The following is a 20,524-nucleotide window of genomic DNA, read 5'->3' on the forward strand; positions in this document are numbered from 1 at the left end:
TGCTTTAGTCGCGATTCCTGCATTGCAGGGGTTGGTATGGATGACCCTTGGGGTCCCTTCCAACTCCACAATTCTATGATTCTATTACCTCTTTTTTAATGTAATACTGCCTGGGGGGAAAGTTTCATAGGTCATTGGGGAGATGATAAAAGGACGAGTTGTTCTGAAAACACTGTTAAAGCCTGCCGTTTAATATGCATGGCAAGCTGCGCCTTAATTCCCTTAATTTTAGCGGGCGACAATGACGTTTCACGTGGAAGGTTATCTGACCCTTCTGAATGCAAGTCACATTGCTTGGCCTCCAGAAGCACAGGGGAGCCGGACAAATTTCAAGTGACCTTTGAAAGGTGGAGGGTGAAGATGTTCCCTGTAGCAGGTTGTGTCTTGCTCATTTTTATCGTCACCGATGACTGAGACACATTTAACAAGTGCTAATAATTTCACCCTTTGCTTCGGCGAGCAGCTGCCATTGATGACGACGTGGTGCGATACCAGTACTTGAAGAAGAAGAAGGGCTACGTGCGGCTTCACACCAACAAAGGGGATCTCAACCTGGAGTTGCACTGCGACATGGTACGTGGCTGTTCGATTATGCCATCACAAATGCTATTACACTGTCACAGACTGGTAAAAATGACTAATAATAAAATGGGCTGTGCCATTGCTTTTCATTGCTGCGTTATCAAGGTTTTGCATTTGTAAATGAACAGAGAAGGATATCAGACTTACACCAGTGTTTCCCAAACTTGGATCTCCATCTGTGGTTTGTTTTGTTTTTGTTTGTTTTTTTGGACTACAACTCCCATCATCCACAGCTAGCAAGACCCGCAGTCAGGGATGATGGGAATTGTAGTCTGTAAGCTGCTGGAGACCCAAGTTTGGGAAACACTGATTTACACCATAGGTGGGGAACTTTGGGCCTGTGAGACAAATTTAGCCCATGAGGACATTACTCCCAAACCTCACCCACCTGCCCTACATTGTATGTGATGTCTTAAGAACATGAGAAAAACCTGCTGGATCAGGCCAGAGGCTCATCTAGTGTTGGGCGAGTAGAGAGACATGCCTGCCAGTGCACAATTGGCAGCCTTAAAGTGCACTCCCAACTGTGAATTGGCAAGGGAAAGCAGGCTGAGACTGCTGCCCGTCAGGTGGTGGGCATTAGAGACAAAGCCTCAGCAGTTTTAAGACATTGCTCCGGGATCTTTATAAATCCTCCAGGACTTGAGAGCACCCAGTCACCTGGCATCATTCCAACACCACCCATCTGTTAAATTTGGCCCACAAGGCAGATCTGACCTGCCAAGGCGAAAAGGTTCCCTCCTCTGATCTATAGGGTTTGCTATCCAAATTACCGTATGTTAATGGCAACTTTTTCAGGCTACATGGTGGGGTTTTATTATATAGGCTACCAGTGCAGGCCTTCTTTGACAGCCTCCTGAAGTTTGCTTGGAAATTTGGAATGAATGAATTATGATTACGTACCATTGGAGATATAATTGTGTATATTTGTATATATGTACATACAGTGTTTGTATATCCGTGTGTGTGTATGTGTGTGTGTACACATAGAGAGAGAGAGAGGTTTTCTTGGGGGGTTAATTTCTGCTTTTTTTTTTTTTTAGTTTATGCATAAAAATCAAATACAAATTAAAGATGAATCATCTGGGTGTGCTCCAGAACATTTTTTACCATTTACTGGCTGCCTTAACCTGCGATGAGAACTCAGGAAGACTTTAAAAAGGGAATGGAAGTGGGCCTAATGGGGGAATCTGCCTGCCATTATTTACACTGAAAAAACTCATTATAATTTAAGTAGTCCAAAAAACGAAAAACAAAAGAAATATTTAAAAGGCCGATGGAATTATAATACAGTAGAACCACTGTTAAACAGCAGTGGGGAGAGTGGTAATATTCAATGGGTTTCTAGAAGGGCCTCCCCAGGGAAAAATGGGTGGGAGCAGCAAAGAGGTTTGGGGGTAGTTTTTTCACCAGCCACCCATCTATGTGCTTTTCTCCCAGATGGATGCAAGTGGCAGGTGGCCTGTGTGGTATCGACTCAGCACGTGATGAATTGTCAGCTATGTGGCAGGGTGATGCAAACATTTTGGAACCACATTGTGCTGGGGTGGTTCTCAGGAGCTTTCATCAAGTGTTTTTAATGCTGACCTGTTTTTCTCTTTATTTGCTGAGTCACATTGTAAGCAGAGGATGAAAGCCAAAGGATACTAGGGTATTAGTTATTTGGAACAGCACCAGAATGAACAGTCTATGTTTTGAGTAAGGCACCATCTGCACTATGCATTTAAAGCAGCATCATACTGCTTTGAAAAGACATGGCTTCCCCCTCAAACAGTGTCGTTTGTTAAGGGTGCTGAGAGTTGTCGGGAGGCCGCCATTCCCCTCTCAGATCTACAGTTCCCAGAGTTCCCTGAGAAGAGGGCAAGGCTGTTAAACCACTCTGAGAAGTGTAACTCTGTGAGTTTGGCAGCGGGAGGAGCCTCCTCAAGACCCTCAGCACCCGTAACAAACTGTTTCACAGGATTATTTGGGGGGAGCCATGAATGTTTAAAGTGGTTTGATACTGCTTTAAATGTGTAGTGTGGGTGGGGCCTCATTTATTTAGCTGGGTTTCACAATGCAGATACAGTTGTACCTTGGTTGACGCACGCCTTGTGACTTGAACATTTTGGCTCCCGAACGCAACAAACCTGGAAGTGAGTGTTCTGGTTTTTGAACGTTCTTTGGAACCTGAACATCTGATGCGGCTTCCGATTGGCCGCATGATCTTCCTGCAGCCAATTGGAAGCCACGCCTTGGTTTCCGAACGTTTTGGAAGTCGAATGGACTTCCAGAACAGATTCCGTTCGACTTCCGAGGTACAACTGTACAGTCATCTTACACAGGGGGTTGGTTTCAAGGGTTACTCTTAAATCGTGCGAGTCAAATGCACGTAAGTTGAGGGATTGGCGTGGTACTGGTTCTCTGGTCACTGTTGCTTCTGTCCTTGGCAGAGCTGGTGGTGGTCTAAATTTCCTGGGAAGCAAGTCCATCCCCTTGCTGTCATTGTACAGAGAGTCCTCCAGGATGGCATTCTTGAGAGCTTTTATTGGCCTTGTTATCACGCCTTTATAGTGTTGAAATCTGGCCAGATTTTAAGCAGCCTTTTGCCTACACAGAAGAGCCTGGCCTGTACTTGTGAAGTATTCATGAGCCAAGAAGTGTTAGGTGTTGCTGAAGGATATCTTTTTGGGGGCAATGGAGCATCTCGGGGGGAGGAGAAAATAGGACAGTTGAGAGAAGCAGACACAGCTCGTGGGTGTGAAAAAAACGTTCTGTTTTACAGTGAGCACTCAAAGGAGGGGTGGCAAACCTCAAACCTGAAGCTCAAATGTGGCCCTCCAAGTCTCCCTGTGTGGCCCTCAGGGCTTTACCCAGGCCGCACACTCCCTACTGGCCTGACTTTGTGCCCTCCTGGAGTATATTTTCTTGGCTGGAATGGGTCCTTCCACTCTGACCATGCCCTTTGTTTGCCTAGATGGAGGATCGAAAGGGGTGTGCGAGCAGTGTTCAAAATTAGTCAATGCCAAGCACATTAGGCACCTGGCTTTTGACCACTTGCAACCATCTGGAGATCGTTGGATCTTGACTGTTTGTACACGCTAATACCACATCCTGTAGAATTTTATCGTCTGTATTTTATCTGGACAATCATTTGAAAAATAAGACTTTGGAGCTGCCTTGCCCCCAAAGTGGCAACTGGATATTACAGTTTTTGTGACTGTAGTCTTGGTTTAAGGAGCCATTTGGGCTCCTAGCTTATATTTCTTGAGTTTCTAACACTGTGTGAGAGTATTGTATGTAGAAACTCGAGTCAAAAATTTGCATCCATGGCTGTGCCCTCTTTTGTTTCTGGCACTGCCCACTGGCGTGTTCCTGCTCTCCCAAAAGGTTATACCCAGAAGGGAATGTGGCGCTCAGGAGGAGGTTTCTGACCCCTACTTGTAAAGCAAGTGTGAGCCCTTAATGTCAGGGAAGCGGAGCCTGTGGCCCTCCAGGCATTGCCCTCCAGTCGCCATGCTGACTGGGACTGATGGGGGCTGAAGTCCAACAGCATCCTAAGAATTCAGGTTGGGGTTGATGGTAACTTTTATAAGCTCATCAAGGGGTCAATGAACTCAGAAGTTTGGGGAACCCTGACTGAGCAGAATACGAGGCACGTCAGCCAAGTGTCAGTTCCAATTCCGCTTGTAACTAACAGAAGAAGAGCAGTGACTGGGTAGAGCCGAAAGCCGCCCCCCCCCCCCAGTCCTGAAGCACCCCCCTCCCATCTTTGACATCCAAAGGTTTTGCAGTATCTCACAGTATCTGACAGCTGGCTGGGCAGAATTGATTGAAAATATCCCCTTGGAGAAAGTGAGGGGGTGGGGAGAGTGCCCCCAAGGCGCACAGCGCTAACAAAGCTCTTGGTCTAATGACTGAACTGCTGGCACATTCTGCCTTTGAAAGCCCCGGCAACCGATAAAAAAGCAGCAGGGCTGCAGAAAGGCAGGCACGTCAGTAGTCGGCTTGCGAAAATGCTAAAATCAGTAGACTTGGCATGTCTGCGAATACATGGATTTTGTCTGGCTCAAGCCGTGGCCTCCTGGCTGCGAGCAAGGCTTGTCTGTTTAATTTATTTGCGCATGCTTTTCTGTTAAGATTGGCTCCCAAAGCAGCTTAAAGCAATTTGAAATCCAACAGATGTAAAAATCTATCACAGTGTTGATGATGGTGGCGATATGATAACACAGGTGTGAGCATAGCACTCTCTTTTGACCCCTGAGAGTTGATGAAGCACTCCTGGTATCTGAAGAAGTGTGCATGCACACGAAAGCTCATACCAAGAACAAACTCAGTTGGTCTCTAAGGTGCTACTGGAAAGAATTTTTGATTTTGTTTTGACTATGGCAGACCAACACGGCTACCCACCTGTAACCACTCCTGGCCTGTACATGCGCAGTAGAATGATAGTAGAATACCAGGGTGGCAAGAATTGACTGTACCACTTCAACCAGCAGGTGTGGGGGGTGTCTTTTTTTTTTTAACGCTCCCATTTACTTTTTTTAAAAAAGAAACCTTTGCACAAACAAAAAAACCAGCACATCAGGGAGATGTTTTGCCCTGCTCTTCTACAGGTAAGTATTTAGTAGACCTAGATGGAACCTAAACTCCATGTTCCAGACCGTTCCTCTGTAGCGTGGCAGGCCTGCCATGTGGAAGCCCCTGCCAGTAGAGGTTTAACAGGAATTATCCCTGCCTGTTTTTCGACCCCTTCTGAAAACTGTGTATTCAAATAGACCTTTGAAATGCGGGTTTCATTATTGCCAATCAGTCTTTATTGATTGATGCTTTTGTTGATTTTATTGCAGTGTTGCTGTTTATCATGTTGCATGCCACACAGCTGTATTTTTATGAGGCTACAGTCTATAATTAGTTTATTGGTTGGTTGGTTGGTTGGTTGGTTGATTAAAGGTAGCTGGAATAAAGACTTACAGGTGGGCTGATTATCATGGCTTCATATCGGCATCTGTTGGTATTAGAAGCTAAGATATTACTTTATTAATAAAATGTGGAAAATAAATGTCATTGATATAAGAACAGGATATCCCTGGTTGGCGCATCAGTAAGGTACATTTGCTTGTCTTGATTCATACCTAAAGATTCAGATGTCATTGCTTGAGCATGACGTTACAGTGGTGCCTCGCAAGACGAAATTAATTCGTTCTGTGAGTGCTGTCTTATAGCGAAAATTTCGTCTTGCGACGCACCAACGGGGGAAGAGTGGTTTGACGGGGGGGGGGGGGAATCGTGGAATTTTTTCGTCTTGCAAGGCAAGCCCATAGGAAAATTCGTCTTGCGAGTCAGCCTTTCGCTAACGAATGCCTTTCGTCTAGCGAGTTTTTCGTCTAGCGAGGCATTCGTCTAGCAAGGTACCACTGTATAAGTGAGAAATAGCTAGGATATTAGTAGTTAGAGGTTTAGAAAGATGGTATACAAGAACATAAGAAAACCCATGCAGCAGGATCAGGCCAAAGGCCCATCTAGTCCAGCGTTCTGTTCTCACAGTGGCCAACCAGATGCCTACAGGAAGCCTGTAGACAGGTCTTGAGTGCAGCAGCACTCTCCTCACCTGTGATTTCCAGCGAGTGGCATTCAGTGGAGGTAGGACATAGACACCATCGCTAGGAGCCACTGGGTGGGGTTGCAGTGAAAGGAGCAGTTTCACAGCTTGGGGGTGCTCCTGAATTCAACCAGTTATGACCCCTCTTGGACAGAGATGATTTGGCCACAGTACTCCATGCTCTGGTAATTCCCAGACTGGATTATTGCAATGCACTTTTTTATGGGGTGCCCTTGAAGGTGACTTCAAAAACTTCAGTTGGTTCAAAAGGCAGCGACCAGATTACTGGCTGGGGTTCCGTTTAGATCTCATGCCAAACCCATTTTAAAACAGCTCTCAGTTCATTTGTGGGCCTCATTCAAGGTTTTTGTCATAGCACCTTTAAAGTCCTAAATGACTCAGACCCCCCCCCCCAAAAAAAACTGCCTCCTTCCTTATGGACCCTCTCATTGGGGTCCAATTATATAGTGACAGCTGGGTTGTTTTTGCTGTTGCTTTGAATGAAAGCAAAGGAAAGATTCAGAGCATAAGATTGTTACGTTATTAAGGAATGAAGATGTCACTTCTTTACCTGCTGGAAGGATGAAATTGGCTTCTCTTTCCAACAGGGAAAAGAAACCTGGGCTGGTTTCTAACAGCGCTTCGTTCTGATAAGGTTGCTAAGAAACCACTTGCTTGCCGGAGCATTGTCTGCCTTGCACGATGCACGCAGTGGCCATGGGAACGCACTGATGGCTTTTTACAGGAGGAAGGGGGGAAATTGCAGGGAAGTGGTTGTCCTCATTTACCAAGCTGCAGCCCACAAAATACTTCCAAAGTAAAGAAGCAATTTGTCTCTTATCAACCTCTGGTAGGTTTTGTTATTGGTTTCTAGAATGCTGAAGTGGGACTTTATATTCTCACAGGCACTTTGGCTTCGAGCTAATTTCATTCCTCCCCCCCCCTTGCTTTTTAAGAGAGTCATTGCAAAATGTGTTTATTGCCCCAACTGTGTTGCTCCTTTTAAAAAAAATAAAATCGCAGGCTGTGCACCAACTATTGCTAAAAGCTGCTTATTCTCTTTTTGATTCACAGACAAAAATGAACATACTTGCTTTATCTGCCCTTCCAACTATGCCATCATTCAGCACTTAAAAACAGAGTCATCCAGTTAGACTGTTAGTTGTGCTCATAAGAATGTACAAAGAATCCCCTGCTGGATCAGACCAGAGGCCTGGCGGATCCAGAGATGCGTTTCCCACTGTAGCCAGTTGGATCCCTCCAGGAAGCCCAATTGCCCATCTTCTGTTGTTGTTCCCCAGTGACTTGTATTCTGATCCTGGAGGAAATGATACAGCCATAAAGACCAGCAGCCATTGATATCCTCTGTGAATTTCTGTAATTTTTTAAAAGCCACCCAAGCGGGTGGCCATCGCTACATCTTGTGGTAGAGAATTACATAGTTGTGTGCTGGTACTTTGTCTGCCTCAAATCTACTGCCATACAAATATTTGAAAGATTGCCTCTTTTTCCTACAGGCCTATTGAATTTAGCAAGATCAGAGGTACTATGCCTCTGAATTCTATTGCTGTGGAAGATCAGGAAGTAGGGTGCTATTGCACTCAACGTCCTGCTTAGGGGATTCCCAGAGGCGTCTAGTAGAGACTACTTTGAGAACAGATTAATGTACTAGGTGGGCATTTGGTCTGACCCAGCAGGACTTGTCTTTGGTTCTTAAAGTTCCAGGAGGGAAAAAATCAGGTGCAGTTCACGAGTTCATCTGAATTGCAGTTCGCCTAGGTTTAGTACAACTTTGTCCTAAAAGAAATTGCTGTTGAAACGGTAAAATAGAAAACTGGCAGGAGGGAATAAAAAACAGGGACATGATAGCGCTAGTTTGGTGGGAAATAGGCTGCAATATTGGGGGGGGGGGGGAATACGTTGAGACCTGCGTAGAAATACTGTTTTGCTTGGTAAATTAGACCGGAACAATTCCAGCCAGGTAATGCGTCATTGTGTGTGTGATACAATGGGCGTTAAAAAAGAAGAATGGAAACACATAATCGTTGTTTTGACTGTGTGAAAGACATTCTTTAATTACAACTGCCTAATGGGTTTTTTTTCCCCAGACCCCGAAAACCTGTGAAAACTTCATTAAACTGTGCAAGAAAAATTACTACGATGGGACTATTTTTCACAGATCAATTCGTAATTTTGTGGTGAGTATTGAGAGTGGGGGAGAGAGCTTTTTATCTCCAGTGTTTTATGACCAAAGCAGAGAACTATAGTTGTGTCAGGAGGTTTTTGTATGTGTTTTGTGTTTTTTTTTTCCAAATCTCCTTCTAGATTAGAATTTGCCACAGACAAAAAAATAAGGCTGACGTTAATAGAAAGAGAATATTCCTTGAGAACAAGGTTGCTTTTCTGGAGTAAGAGCAACATCTGATTGCCTAGCAACCTGCGTTGAATAAGTCAGGCTGTCATCAGCCGTTTCCAAGCACTCAGAAAGGAAGAATGTTGTCATCGCTCAGTTTTCATTCAGACTCCATGGCTTGTGACATTTGAAACTCGGTTTCACTGGGCGATATGAAAGGCCAGACTCTAAGGGGCTTGGTGCTTAGAGTGCCAGACCAGGACCCCAAAGACCAGGTTTCAAATCTCCACTTGCTGGGCTCACCTCGGGCCAATCTCTATCTCTCAGCCTAACCTACCTCACAGGGTTTCTGCAAGGATGAAATGGAGAAGAAGAGAACAATGTCTGTCACCTTGAGCTCCCTGGAGCAGGCATAGGCAAACTCCAGCCCTCCAGATGTTTGGGACTACAATTCCCATCATCCCTAGCGAACAGGACCAGTGGTCAGGGATGATGGGAATTGTAGTCCCAAACATGCCTGCCTTGGAAGAATGGTGGTATATAGATATAGCAATAATCACATGAAATTGCCACTGCATATTCATCAGCTCCACACAACCCACATGTTGTCCGTCAGTTCTGTTGTGGGGATAACTAGAGCGAAGACAAGAGAGGAGACTTGATAGTATAGTAATAATAATAGTAGTAGTAGTAGTAGTAATATTTATTATTTGTGCCCTGCCCATCTGGTTGGCCTTCCCCAGCCACTCTGGGTGGCTCCCAACAGAACACAGTTAAACCTTGGTTTTGGATCGTTTCCATTGCCGAACGTTTCGGCTCCCGAATGTCGAAAACCTGGAAGTATGTGTTCCGGTTTTTGAACGTTTCTCGGAAGCCGAACATCCGATGCGGCAGACAAGTGGCTTCCAATTGGCTCTTCCAATTTGCAAGAACCAATCAGAAGCCACGCCTTGGAAAGCGGACATTTCGGAGGTCGAACGTCCTTCCGAAACAGATTATGTTCAACTTCCGAGGTACCACTGTATTAAAAACACGATAAAACCTCCTTGGCACCCAATTATTCCATCTGTATCCTTTCTCCCCACCTCTTCCCACCCTAAATCTTCCATATCTTTTGATTCCACAGATCCAAGGAGGGGATCCAACGGGAACAGGAACAGGTAAGCAAGCTGGGTTGATTCCTTATCTGCAGTTGGGTCGCTCATGATTTGCAACAAATTCCATCTTTTAAAGCTGGAAACCCCTTCAGCCAGTGATTGCAACAGGCTGCATGCTTATCCCTTCTGTTTACAGTCGACACTTCAGGGTGCAGCAACCTTAATTCAGGCTCGGTGTACTGTTTATATTTTTATGCGCACCATTTATGAAAGGGTATTTATGATAGAATATTTAATGTAAAGCAAATTGGTAGGATGCGTGTGCTTGGTGAATTTTTCGGTTATTGGAACGGAAGCATTAAGCTGAACGGGACTAATTGGAATTCCTTGATGGCCCTTTGTTTTATTGACAACCCAAGTGGTTACATTATAGAATGTAAAAGCTTGTTTCCTCTAGGATTTTAGGAAATGGAAATGTGATTTGTTTTCAGGTTAATTGTAATGATTCACACTCCTTGAACTATTGTTGAATGAAATACTGAGATACATCATTGGTCTTTCTAGCTCAGCACCGCCAACACTGACTGGCAGCAGCTCTCTGAGCCACAGACCTTACCCAAACTGTCTGCGGTTCTTAAATTGTTTGCTGTGCATTAGCTGTTTTGCCTCCCCCCAAGCCCACTCCAGAGTAGGTCATTTTGAGAACTGCAGAATGGGGGTGGGGGGTGGGGGCGGAGAGAGATGCCTTGGCTTCAAGCAAGGCCTTCGTTATGTTCCGAATGAAAGAGATGTTTGTGGAATTGCTCCTGGCTCAAGAATGGCCGGTTCCATCCAAGTTCAATCTTGCTATTAGTCCCTCAATCGCTTCGTGAAGTTAAGAACAAAAGTTTTCTTGTTCCTCATATACTCCCCCTCCCCCACCTTCCTGCCCACCCCCTGATCTGCCCTTGCTTTCTTGGCTGGTGTGGACACCTTGAAAGGCGGTCAAGAACAGTATAAGACAAAGGCAGATGCCCCGCGAATGAAGTGGGGAACTGTTCTCAAGGGCACTCTCCCGAACCTAGCTGACCTGTCCTATCTCTTGGAGGCATCTGAGCAACAGCCATGAAATATCTGTTTTGTTAGACTTGCTAGATGCTTTGCATGCTTTCAGGTCACCCACAGCTCTTTCGCAGATAGCAGTTCAGAGAACTATAGGGTTGGAAGGGACCCCCAAGGGCCATCTAGTCCAACCCAAACATTTGCAGGGCAGGTAATAAAGCAAGCTGAAGACTTGTCTGATTAGTTCACTAGCTTGGGGAACCTGTGGGCGAAATTCAACCTCCCCACTCACCTCTTTGGATCAGGTGCTTTCTGACGTGTCTTTTAAAACCCATCATGTGGTCAAGCTCTCAGTCCTTTCCCCCCGCCAAGGGTCTGCGGTCCAGTCGGAGTCTGCTGGCTGAAGTGTCTCCTAGGGATTCAGATGCAGGCTCTGGTGCCAACAGATCCATGTGGGAAGGAGCTGGTGGTAGATCAGTCCCCAGCCTGAGGCTACATTTAGAGTGGCACACTGCATATGAGGCTGGATAGCTCAGTCAGTAGAGCATGAGACTTTTAATCCCAGGCTCATGGGTTCGAGCCCCACATTGGATGAAAGTTGGATGAAAGTTTGCACTGGATGACCTTCGTGGCTCCTTCCAGCTGTACAAGTCTGAGATCCTGGGATTCCTGGGCCTCATTCACATTGCACACACAAAGCACTGCGGCACCACTTTAAACAGTTGTGGCTTCATAGTTCTCTGTGGAAAGGGGTTGAATTTTAAACCGCTATGGGAATTGTACCTCTGGTACAGCAGCCTTAACCAATTATAACCCCCAGAATTTTCTGGGGGAAGCCATGACTTTTTGAAGTGGTGTCATAGTGCTTTAAATGTTTGGCCCCTGGTTTGGGGCCGTGACACAAGTACCATCTGAGGGGGAAATTGTAATCCTCGTAGTAGGAATTGCCGGGGGGGGGGCTGAACTGCAAGTGCCAATAAAACGCCCAGAAGGGGACTTTACTTGATTCTTTTGTTTAAAAAGAAGAGCATAAGTTATCTTCACACTGAGGGCAAGCTTTCTCAAACGTTTCCATCTTGCTTCCATCTCCGCTCGCTTCCCTCGAATTCGACTTGAGTACGCCTGATGGCTCAGCGGGCCTCAGAGCTCCCTCCCTCGGAGCTTGTGCCAACTTTTGCGAAGCTGCCGCTTAAGCGATTCCGGAAAGGAGCTCATCCCAGCAGCCACCGTCATTCAGAGTGAATTAGGGGGAGTCACTCTTATTGCACGCTTCTGAACCGTGTGGCTAAATCACAGGCACAAAGAGAGCAAACTCTCTTGACTGGTGCAGGAAAGGCTGCTCTGTGCTTCCATGGATCCTGTACCTGTGATTGCGCAAAGGTTACCAACCTCCCTAATCCCCCCCCCCGCGCGCTACAATATCCCTGAAGGATCGGGTTTCAGTTATTGCTGCGGTTATCAGATAGCAGAAGCAGAGACCGAGACACTTGTTGAAAGTGTGGGAAATTAGACTGTAGTTCCCATTTGCAGAGTATGCGGAAGACAGCCGTGGGTCATTTGACCCTTTCGTTCTCTCCCCGCCCTGCCCTGCCCCCTTTAAAAACTATGCAAGACACTCTTTTAAAGTTTAAAGAACTTATAACTTTAATTTAGTGTGCTTTTAGTTGCGGATTAAATACATGCAGTGGAACCTCGTGTTACGTACCGTCCTCCTTGCAAACACTGCAGGTTATGAACTCTGCTAACCCAGAAATAGATGCCCCTTGTTGCAAACTTTGCCCCGGGATGCGAGTGGAAGTCGTGTGCCAGCAGCACGGCAGCAGCGGGAGGCGCCATTAGCGAAAGCACGCCTCATGTTATGAGCAGTTTCGGCTAAAGAACGGACCTCCGGAAAGGATTAAGTTCGTAACCGGAGGTACCACTGTATAAGGAGTAAACCTCTACGCAAATCTGGACTGGAGTCCCTAAAATGGTTGGATGGCACCTTGTCTGCATCCTTCCGGCAACTCCTGCAGCCAAGCTGGTGCCAAATGTATTGCTCTGCTTTCCTTTGGGCCACATCAGCGAGGTTGAGAGTGGGCTCTTGTTCTCTGGGCAGCCCAAGACCTCCATACACACTGCCCAGGCTTGCATCCTAGGGAAATCACTTAGCAGTTTGACTTAACCCGCCCCCCCCCCCCGCACGACATTGTCTCTCAAGACAGATGGAGGCCAACAATACGTTTGGGGAGGGCGTGTTCAAGCAGATGTTATGCATTCTAAGCCTTTGGAATGTAGTAGATAGAATATTTAAAATTAACAACCAAGAGTATTAAAGAACTGGAGTGGTTACGTTGCCAATTGTGGAATAAGTGGCATTCAGGCTCAATATACTCTTTTTAGTTCTCTTAACGGTATGTAGCTATTTAAGATTCCATTTACTCTATGCAGCTGCTTAAGAGGGAAGCTTCAGGTGCGTGCTTAGAAGAAGCAATCAGAATGTTACTTTCCTCTTAATCTAATTCAGTATTTCGGTCCTGAGGCAAGCCTGATTTACATTGCAGCCAGACTAGAAATTTTCCTTTATCTTAACAAGTCATGTGGCATTTGAAATTCCTTGCAGTAATCGGTCTTAAGGATTTGCTGTAATGTGCACTGTGCTCCCTGTTTCACAGAGAGGGAGAGAGATGAAAGCTCAGAGACTTCCATTTCCAGAAACTAGGGAGGATTTGCCCCGAAGCTCCTTCTGCATTGTATTAAATGGGTTTAACTGCCATGCCAATCCTCAAGCAAGGCTGGGAAGGGCCACTGTGTGGCGACCAGGCTATCTCGGGTGCCCGCTTAGGCATCACACCAAAGCAGAGAATGTGCGCCATTGAGAAAGAGGACACAAGCTTGTATGAATTTGTGTTTTTAAAATAATAATATTGCATTTGCTAATTTGTAAGTATAGATTAAAATTGAGAAAGTGTGTCTAGAATTTAAATTCCACAAAATACAAGCCAATAGACTCCCCATCCAAATACCTCCCAAATAAATTATTTGCTGTCATCATCATCATCGTTTTATTTGTATGCCGCCTTTCCATAGTTGAAACTATGCTCAAGGCGGCTTACAACATGACAAGATTTACATAACTACAAACATAGCAGAAGTCATAAACAGTAAATAAAACACATCAAAACGTACACAACCAAATGTAAACAATTTCCACGTAAATCATAAGATCTAAGACTAAAGATACAGCAATAATATCAATAACAGCAACAAGCTCTCTCAACTCCCCATAAACAATACTCCAGCCCAAGAATCTGTTCAACAGCCTCAGTTTTTGTAGCTGGAGTCAGTCAGCACTCCACTCTCCCAGCCCAGATGGGAAAAGGCTACCCAAATCAACACAGGAAACTGCCTTGTACTGAGTCAAACCATCGATTCATCTAGTTCCACATGTACTCACTGGCTGACTGTGGTTTGCCAGGTTATTGGGCAGGGGACATTCCTACTTAGGGATGCTCTACCTCTGAGTTATGGCTCTTCTCCAGAGCAGTTCCTCTTCACACACATCACCCTTCCAATCAACTCCCAACTCACTTAATTGTCTCCATTAGCCGTCACCACCTCTCATATTTTTAATTCTTAATTAACTGGGTACACAAAGCAGTGGGTTGGGTATTCTGCCATGGGCTGAGGTAGCCAGCAGCTTGTTTTGTCTCCTTCCTTATTCTGCAGCCTACTTTCCAAGAGAGAACATGAAGCCCTTGCTCTTTGCAAAAAAAATATTTTTTTGGGGGGGGGGGTGTCCAAATAAAGGTGGCGGTGGTGGTCTAAAGTGGATTTTGGATTCCCCACCCCCCACCCGCTGTAGACCAACACAACAACTACCTAGGATTTTCAGTTTTTACTAGCACCCCATCGTTCACCAGCTAAGGACAGTCTCAAAATGGCAGTACAGGCGATCAGAATTAGACACTGCACCCCAAGCACCATATTCCGGGGTGACCTGTGTATACAGGAACAAATCCACACCTGAGCTTGCAGTTCTTGCACCAAACACTAAAAATGCACCACGAGAGCTTCAAAAGCATCCAATGAATGCTTCGTAGACCACTTTGAGGTTTTCTGCAATCAAGCGGAGTATAAATTTTGTTAAATGGATAAATGCCGTCTTACCAGTAGGTCTGTTCCATACAATATTGGAGTCCAAGTGTGGCAGCACTTGCCCTGTGCAACTATAAGCACCGTCTCTATTGTCTTTTGGCACTTAACTGAAGACCGTCTTTTCTCAGCAACCCTTTTAAGTGGAGATCTTTATCCTAATCTGTATCTGCATTGGATTTGTATGCATGATTTGTAAGTGGGTATGAAGTTGATAACCTGGGGTATGTGGGGAGCAGAGCGAGTGGTGGCTGGTGTCCATTGAACCTGCTGGGGGGAAGATAGGGAGCCCAACAGTGGACGGGAGTCAGAGCCGACGATAGGCAAGGCTGGCTAACTCTAGTTTTGTCTCCATCCTCCTCCTCTTCCTCTTCCTCCTCCTCCTTGTTAAGTCCTGCAAAAGCTGCGCTGTTTTCCGGCGGCACCCAACAGTACGCAGTACCACCGTCTTTTTGAAGGGGAGGAGGCGGGGGGTGCTATCGGACCCCGTCAGAGCATTGTCCCTCCTTCCCCGAGCCCAGCAAGCATTTGCCCAGCTTCGGAATGCCCTGCTGCCTCCTTCCCAAAGCCAAGCAAGGGAGGCCTCTTCGCCTGGGCGGCAGTGCCCTGGTAGGTGGGCAAGGGAGCATCAGGCAGCTGACCCACCCTCACCGCCCAGCCTTGGCATTAGGCCCCTCCCCTCCCCGTGCACTGGCCACGCCCCCTGCTTCCTGGTGAGTACCGGCACTATTTTCCCTGGAAAGAAAGTACTTCACAAAAGCAATACTGAGGCTAAAGAGGAAGCAGGCAGCTTCTGCCACCCCCTAAGTAAAAGAAGGATTGGAAGGGAACGATACAGAGGTGGACGGGGCTGAGCCCCGTTTCCCCAATGGAGCAGACTCCATTGCCAGTAGCTTCTGGTCTGCCTCTCCTTATCCCTTCCCTTGGATTCTTCTCCCCTGCTCACTTTGTATCCTACGTGTGCCAAAAGCCTCCCAAGTACAGCAGAGGCTTTGGGAAGCGGCTGTTCCGCCAGTGATGCGATTCCTCCAGAGGATCATTAAGGTTGTTCTGCAAGCCAAGCCACCTTCTTCTCTGCTTGTTGCAGATGTGTTTTCTGGTGTTTTGTTTCTGGTAATGATGCAAAGTGGGGGGAGAAATCGACTGTATAACTCTGGGAATGACTCATCTCAGAATGTTCTCTCCCGATTAGGAATAGTCCTGGAGGAAAATGAAAATGTCACATCTGTCATAAATAACATGAAAGTGAGGAGCCCAAAGCAGATGAGCTGCATGCACTCAACCTGAGGTTCTCTTTTGTCTCTGCTCAAAGAGGGGGGGGACAGCTCCTTAGAGGACTCAAATATTGCAGCTTTGCAAGTCCTACGTGAATCTGAGGGAGTTTGCTCCTCCTTCAGGGGTTGGAGAATTTTGGAAACACCTACATATACCTCGTGAGGGTTCTGTGAGATGGATAATGGCCACCTTTTGAGCAGAAGCTTCAGTGATCCCAGTGGAATCCAACAAGGCAGATAGGAAGCTCATTCTCCCAGGTGCCTGTCTTTTGTTTTAGGACTAGCTACCCTGTGGCTCTCTGGATGTTGTTGGACTGCAGCTCTGATCACCCCAGATGACTGGTTGTGCAGAGCTGCTGAGAATTGGTCCAGCAATGTAACGCGGAGGGTGGCAGACTAGCCCGTTCTGCTTTATGTAGCCCAAACAGCCACCATCCACAAACGAGAGAGGCATTTATAGGCATGGGGAAGGTTTGCAGAAGTTCTCATTTATAATCGGTAGAAGGGCGGGGGGAACACAAACTGCTCATTGACTACTGAACATCCTCACTGGCCGTGGAATGCCGACACTTACCGTATTTTTCATTCCATAAGACGCACCTTTTCCCTCCTAGCAACTCAGCAAACGCTTTTTACCAGATTTCCCTGCAACTCAAAACACTAGGGTAACTCCAACTCAGAAAGTCCCTTCTGCCTGAATCTCTTTAAGGAAACAAGTGGACATTTGCTTCAGATAAGCAATATTTTTAAATCCCCCATTTTATGGATTGAATCTTTAAAACTTTGGTGGCAAACCCACTTTAAGCCTAGACTCTTTTTCCCTCCTAAAAAGTATGGGGAAATGTCTGTGCATCTTGTGGAGTGAATGGTGGTCCCTGGAACCGAATTGCCCAGGGGCCAAAAGCAGATTGTGTGTTTTTTGTTTTTTGTTTTTTACAAAGAGAGTAGAGGGTGTTGAAAGGAAGCCGCTGAACAACTGATCAGCAAGCGATCGGGAGAGAGATAAGGCTCTCTTTCTGCCCCGCCCCCTTGCCCTGGCCTCCCTTGCTGAATGTTCTGCAGAGGAGGCTGTTTGTTTCCCCAATGACATGTGGCTGGCTGATTAGATTATCTGTCTGAAAACTGTAGAAACAGCTCCCTTTCCTTTCCTAAAGAAGCTGCAGAACTGAGTTGAACCCCATAAAAATTGGGCTTTTCCTCTTTGCAAAAGAAGCTGCACAACTGTGAGTTGATCCCCCCCAAACAAGGCTTTTCCCCCTTTGCAAAAGAAGCTGCACAACTTTGAGCTGATCCTCAAAGGGGGCTTTCCCCCTTTCCTCCTCTAAAAACTTGGTGCGTCTTATGGAGTGAAAAATACAGTGCTGGTGGAAGGAGGAATGGAGTGTCCTGGAAGAAGGCACTGCTGGATGGGACGTTGACCCCAAAGCACTCAGTGCTGCAGCATCCCACCGCTCCCACTTGTATGCATAAAAAAATGAGCTTACCCTCCAAGAAACGTTTCCCACGGGTGGTGTGTCCTGCTTTGGACTGAACCTTGCCCAACATTGCTGGCATTTCTCTTGCCGCTGGAAGGCGGGGGGGACACACCTGTGAATGTGGCACCTATGAGACTTCTTCTGCCTGAAGCATCAGTCTCACCTTGCCTAATGACTGGGCCGGCTCTGGCCGATCCTTATGTTATCAGAATGGCACCAATGTCTGGGATGGACCGGAGTCCGAAGAGGTTGAGGAACATGCAGGCAGGGGAGAGTATGTGCAGACAGGGGAGCACAAGGACAATCATGGGGAAGGGGCTGACAATTTGTGGGGTTCTATGCCACCCATGAGGCAGGTGCTGTGGGGACGGTGGAAGTGGGGACCCAAGGGGAAGAGAACAGGCAGCGTGAGACAGGGGGGCAGAAAGGAGGCGGGAGAAGAGTTGCAGGGAATCTCAGAGGTAGAAGAGGCTGCCATGGTCCCTGGGAGAGTCATGCCTTCAGAATCTCTCCTGTCCTACTCCTCCGCAGTCTCTATGTACAAGGCAGGACTTGAAGCGATGGGACTAGCAGGAGTCGTTGAGAGTATGCACAGACCGCCTCAGACAAAGGGTTTTTAGTAAGCTGAAAGTGGCCTGGTCACGCTGTTGCTTCAACTGTCTGGATTGGAGCGCAGGACTGCAGAGGTAGATCACCTTGGCAGCTGGTTAGCAGGGGTGGCGTGTGTAGCCTTGTCACCTGAGGAGCTGGTGTAACCGAGTGCTTTGCCAATAAAGAAATACACTTCCAAAGAGCTTGTCCTCACTGGGCTGGATGTGCTCGGGACAGCCACCCGTCTTACGAAACAATCCCTCATAACAGCTGCGGGAATTGTTTGTAACAAAACAATAGCAAAAGCCCATGGTGAAGAAAATAAGTCTCTAACCTGGTGTCAGCAAAGTTGCCAGGCGGGTTTTGCTGGGGAGAGTCAGTGCTGAGCTAGATGGACCAGCGGTTTGTCTCGGTATGGCGCCACCTTTCTTTGTGGCATTTTGACATATCTTGTGCCTGTGTGTTTGGGACTGGCGTGACCAGATGTGCACTTACAATAATAATAATAATGTTTGTTTCAGGGGGAGAGTCATATTGGGGGAAGCCTTTCAAAGATGAGTTCAAGCCCAACCTGTCCCACACAGGGCGTGGCGTCCTCAGCATGGCTAATACCGGACCCAACAACAACAAGTCCCAGTTGTGAGTATTCGCTTGGCTCTTCTTTACCTCAAACCCATTTAAGGAGCATGTGGAATTCTGTGATAAGCTTGGGGCTGGGCCTAACAATTTCACCCTTCACAGCCTCTTTTCCCTGTTTTTAAGGCTTACGCGATCCTCTTACTGCTTTCAATCCACTTGTTTGCCCTTTGCGCTATTCTGATTTTTCGGCAAGCAACCCGAAAGGCTGTTAATGGAAAGGTAGAATCCTTGTGGGGAATCTTTCGTTTTCCCATATGTTGTTGGACTACAACTCCCATCATCCACGACCCATTAACCACGCTGCCTGGGGCTGATGGGAATTGTAGTCCAACATCACCAGGATGGGGAACCCCTCCCCTAAATCTTTGCCATCTTGCTTCTGTCTTTGAAATTCTCCAGGGTTTATGTGTTTGATGTGTTCTATGGCAGGTTTGTAAGGTCTGTCTATTTTTCCCTCTCTCCAGCTTCATCACATTCCGATCCTGTGCATACCTGGACAAGAAGCACACAGTGTTTGGAAGGTAAAAGAAGCAAGTTCATTGCAACATACGCCATGTTTTCCTATGTACTTGGGCAGCAGATGAATAGCTGGTGTAGTTAGAGTGGTTAGGACTGGGGAGACCTGCGTTCGATCTCCAGCTATGCCACAAAAGCTCCACTGGAGAGCCTTGGGCTCGTTCCTTGCCTTTCAGTCTAGCCTGCCTTGCAAGAGGGTTGTGAGCATAAAAGGGCATCAACGCACATACCTGTATGCTCCTTAGATCAGGGCTTGCCAAACTTCTGCATTCGTTGACCCCCCTGAAGAGCTTACAAAGTCATCTTTGAACCCAATCCAAATTCTGAAGAACATAACAAATGTTCTTTGAAACAAACAACAAAATAAATAAATAAAATTAATAATGATGGTGATGATTAATTTTATTCATTACTTTTTTGCCATGGCAAATCAAAGTGACTTACAATATTTTTAAACAAAAAAACAAGTGCATATATGCATTAAAACTAGCACAAAAAAGCAAAACGCAGCTGTAAACCCCCCCTTTTTTTAAAGCAATAAGGCAGCATTTCCTGAGAATATTGTTGTATCCCACACTTATTAAATGCAAAGGTTTCCCATCAGCAAGGAAGGGGCACTCTGTATATGCCCATGCACTTTATTTCTGCGGCTCATAGTTCCTAATTAGTTTTTTCCACGCTGTACCTTGTAAACCTGTTTTCCAGCTCCAGGCCCTTTCTGACCCCATTTCAACCCCTAGGTCTTCATTCAGCCCCTGCACACAGGGGCAGGGGGGGGGTCAGTACTCTTAGAAAAGGGGTGCTCTTCAGATGCAGTGGGAATGAACAGATAAATGGGCTCTGGCATCCCACCCAGTTGGGTTCAAGTGAAAATCTTGAAAAATGGTTTCCATTCTGATAGTTGCTGGCCACAAGCAATATCTCCTCTTTGTGCATCAATTGATTTTTCCACTTCTATATTAAAGTGCTTTTATTTGGCATGCTGATTGGACCTCTGCATTTTGATACGCCTGGCATAATATTTCAGACGGCGAGGTAGAACTACCGTTTGCTTGAATAAAACAGGCCAATGAATCAGCAGATGCTGGCTTCAGATTTTTGGAAAGGGGGGGAGTTGAGCAAGAGTCGTTGCGATTTTTATTTATATGCCACGTTTTCCGCAAACGCATCCCTTGCTCAAAGCGGTTCACATGGAAAACAAAACAGAGCACTAGTCTAAATGTTGTCGCGTTTATTTATTT

The 20,524-nt window shown here is 46.3% G+C and overlaps 1 protein-coding gene across 1 annotated transcript in view; it reads left to right on the forward strand.

Annotated features, from left to right (window-relative positions):
• PPIL2 (peptidylprolyl isomerase like 2) overlaps positions 1 to 20,524 on the forward strand; it is a 61,838-nt gene that overhangs the window by 32,428 nt on the left and 8,886 nt on the right. The window contains exons 12-16 of the mRNA XM_033174586.1: positions 464 to 573; positions 8,272 to 8,361; positions 9,643 to 9,676; positions 18,650 to 18,767; positions 19,232 to 19,288. Coding sequence (XP_033030477.1) covers positions 464 to 573; positions 8,272 to 8,361; positions 9,643 to 9,676; positions 18,650 to 18,767; positions 19,232 to 19,288 — 409 coding nt within the window. The remainder of the gene's footprint in view (positions 1 to 463; positions 574 to 8,271; positions 8,362 to 9,642; positions 9,677 to 18,649; positions 18,768 to 19,231; positions 19,289 to 20,524) is intronic.

This window comes from Lacerta agilis, chromosome 17 (genome assembly GCF_009819535.1).
Source record: "Lacerta agilis isolate rLacAgi1 chromosome 17, rLacAgi1.pri, whole genome shotgun sequence".
Taxonomy (NCBI): Eukaryota; Metazoa; Chordata; class Lepidosauria; order Squamata; family Lacertidae; genus Lacerta; species Lacerta agilis.